The sequence below is a fragment of the Calidris pugnax genome, unplaced genomic scaffold, assembly GCF_001431845.1.
Source record: "Calidris pugnax isolate Ruff unplaced genomic scaffold, ASM143184v1 scaffold17, whole genome shotgun sequence".
Lineage (NCBI taxonomy): Eukaryota > Metazoa > Chordata > Aves > Charadriiformes > Scolopacidae > Calidris > Calidris pugnax.
In genome coordinates this window covers 1,345,838-1,348,169 of record NW_015090794.1, presented here as the reverse complement: position 1 = coordinate 1,348,169, position 2,332 = coordinate 1,345,838, and the positions used below count along the sequence as shown (strand labels likewise).

The window sequence follows — 2,332 nt, the reverse complement described above, 5'->3', positions numbered from 1 at the left end:
CCTCCGTGATGGGGGCAGCTTCGGGGGGGTGAGGGGGTGGTGGTGCAGGGAGGGGGGGTCCTTACCTCCTGCCCACAGTGGGGGAAAAGGATACAGCTTCACAGCTCCCGCCTTGGTGCCGATGGCCATCACGCGCAGGACGGGGTCGTAGGCCAGGGCGCTGGGCTGGCTGGGGAAGCCATGCTCCACCGTCTGCCGTGGGGACAGGCAGGTCAGAGCTGGGACCCCCCCCAACACCTCTGGACCCCCCCCAAGCCCTCCTCTTGCCCCTACGGCTCTGTCCCACAACTCCCATCCCGAGCTTCATCCCCACGATGGAGGAGCATGAGGATGCTGCCTTGTCCCCCCACTGCTACCGAGGGGGTGGCCTTGGGGTGGTGGGACACCCCTCGTCACCCGGTGTCCACCTGACACCCCAAGATGGACCAAACCCAACAGCCACACCAAGGGACAGGGTAGGTCTGACCTTGCACGAACTTCCCCAGACAACACCTTGGGGAAAAGACCCCCTACCCTAAACCCCTGCCCGAGGTGTGGATGCCCCAAGAGGGGTGAGCGGGGTCCAACTCAGCCCCACAGGCAGGAGGGACCCCCACCATGACATCCCTGGGGGTCTGCGGTGGCAGAACCAGGCGAGCAGGACCCGCCGGTGCTGGGGACATCCCCTCTGGAGCCATGTGCCGCCTGCGGGCACCTTCCCAAGGAAGTCCCGGCCGGCGACGGCGTGCCCGGGCTCGCCGGGCTGGGGAGGGGTTGCCCGCCTGGCACCAGGGGGACGCGGGGGGCACCCGCCGCCCCGGTCCATGGGGAGGGAACTGCGGGGCTCCCGGGGGAGTGTCCCCGGGGGCAGCTTGGCTGAGCGGTGCGACGGCACGATCAGATGATACGGAGGCGCCGGAGCCAGACTGGCCGGATCCTGACCCGCTCCCTTTTGTCTGGGGCGGCCGGGGCGCACCGGGGTGGCTTTTCACACCCGCCGGCACAGCCACTGTCACCCGCTCCCCTCCAAAGGGCCACCTTCAGGGACGTGCCAACCTCCCCAGCCCACCCAGAGGGTCCCAGCCTGGCTGGGGAGGGGGTGTGTGTGAATTAGCGGGTTCCTGTGTGTCCCATTCCCTGTGACAGCCCCGCGCGGGGTCACCCTGAATCCCCCTGGGATGCACACGCCGCACTGGAGGATGGTGGTGGGAGCTGGGACGGCGGCAGCAGAGGGACATCCCGGAGATTCTTTTAGGAATCAATACAATGCCCCCCCCCCCAAAAAAGACCCCGCAACACTCCCCCAAAAGCTCCCCTGTGCCCCAAGCCCCCAGATGGGGGACGTGGGTCCCAGCCCTTCCTCCCGCCCGGCAGCGGGGCCGCATCCGGCGGGGCTGTGCCGGCCCGGCCAAGGCCCGCTCCCGGCCAAATTACAGCAAATCCCAGGCAGATCTGGAGCTCGGGAGGAAAAACAACCATTAATGGGAGGCAGGTGGGCAGCCGGCAGCCCCAGCGCCAGGCCGGCCAGAGCGGGGCCACTCCCCGGCCCCCCCCTCTCCCCTCCCCGGGGCGCCCCACTGGGTGCAGACCCCCCAGGACGCCTGTGTGGGCAGGATCCGACCCGCGGGACCATCTTCCCTCATAAAGTTGGGGGCTCTAGTTGGGGTGAGCCTCACACCCCAGCAAGACCCTCACCCGCAGGGGTGAGTCTTGGGGGACGGGGCTGTGGGTGCAGGCTGTGACCCCCCCACACACACTACAGAGCACCCCAACACCTCTCAGCCCAGCCCTGCCTATGGGGGGATTTGGGGGGGTCCCTCTGGTGCACCCCACATGGCAAGCGTCTAATGCCTAAGGATGCTGCCAAAGGACGGACGGACAGATGGACACGGTCTGGGCCAAGGGACGGTGTTCTCCTTCTCTCCTGGGGCCAGGGCAGGAGGAGGATGGTCCCAACAACCATGGGGCTCCTGGGATGGGGTGCACTGAGCCCCGGGGGGCACCCGCTGGCACAGCCCCTCCTGCCCACGCGCCAAGGGAAGGGTCCGGCCCCCCAGGACTGGTGGGGTCCCCTCCCCAGTGGTTTGGGGAACCCGGGGGGGGGCTCCCCACACCACATAAAGGGGGCTAAGCAGGAAAGCTCCCCAGTTCCAGTGGGAGGGAGGGCAAGCTCTGGGCCTCCCATGTCCCCAGTCCCCCTGAGACACAGCTTTGGGGTGCCAGGGGACCCCAAACTCCGGGGGTCACCACCACAGCCCTCCCTGCTGACACAGAGGCTCCAGCCTCCCCACATCCCATCCCTAGGGGGGGGGTTCGGGGCTGAGGTCCCCCATGGGGCACACAGGCAGGGATG

At 68.3% G+C, this 2,332-nt stretch overlaps 1 protein-coding gene across 2 annotated transcripts in view; it reads right to left on the bottom strand.

Annotated features, from left to right (window-relative positions):
• LLGL1 (lethal giant larvae homolog 1 (Drosophila)) overlaps positions 1-188 on the bottom strand; it is a 10,979-nt gene extending 10,791 nt beyond the window's left edge. For both annotated transcript variants that reach the window (XM_014936750.1, XM_014936749.1), the window contains exon 1: positions 95-188. In XM_014936750.1, the coding sequence (XP_014792236.1) occupies positions 95-129 (35 nt within the window). In that variant the 5' untranslated portion in view covers positions 130-188. The remainder of the gene's footprint in view (positions 1-94) is intronic.
• Between the last annotated feature and the right edge of the window lie 2,144 nt (positions 189-2,332).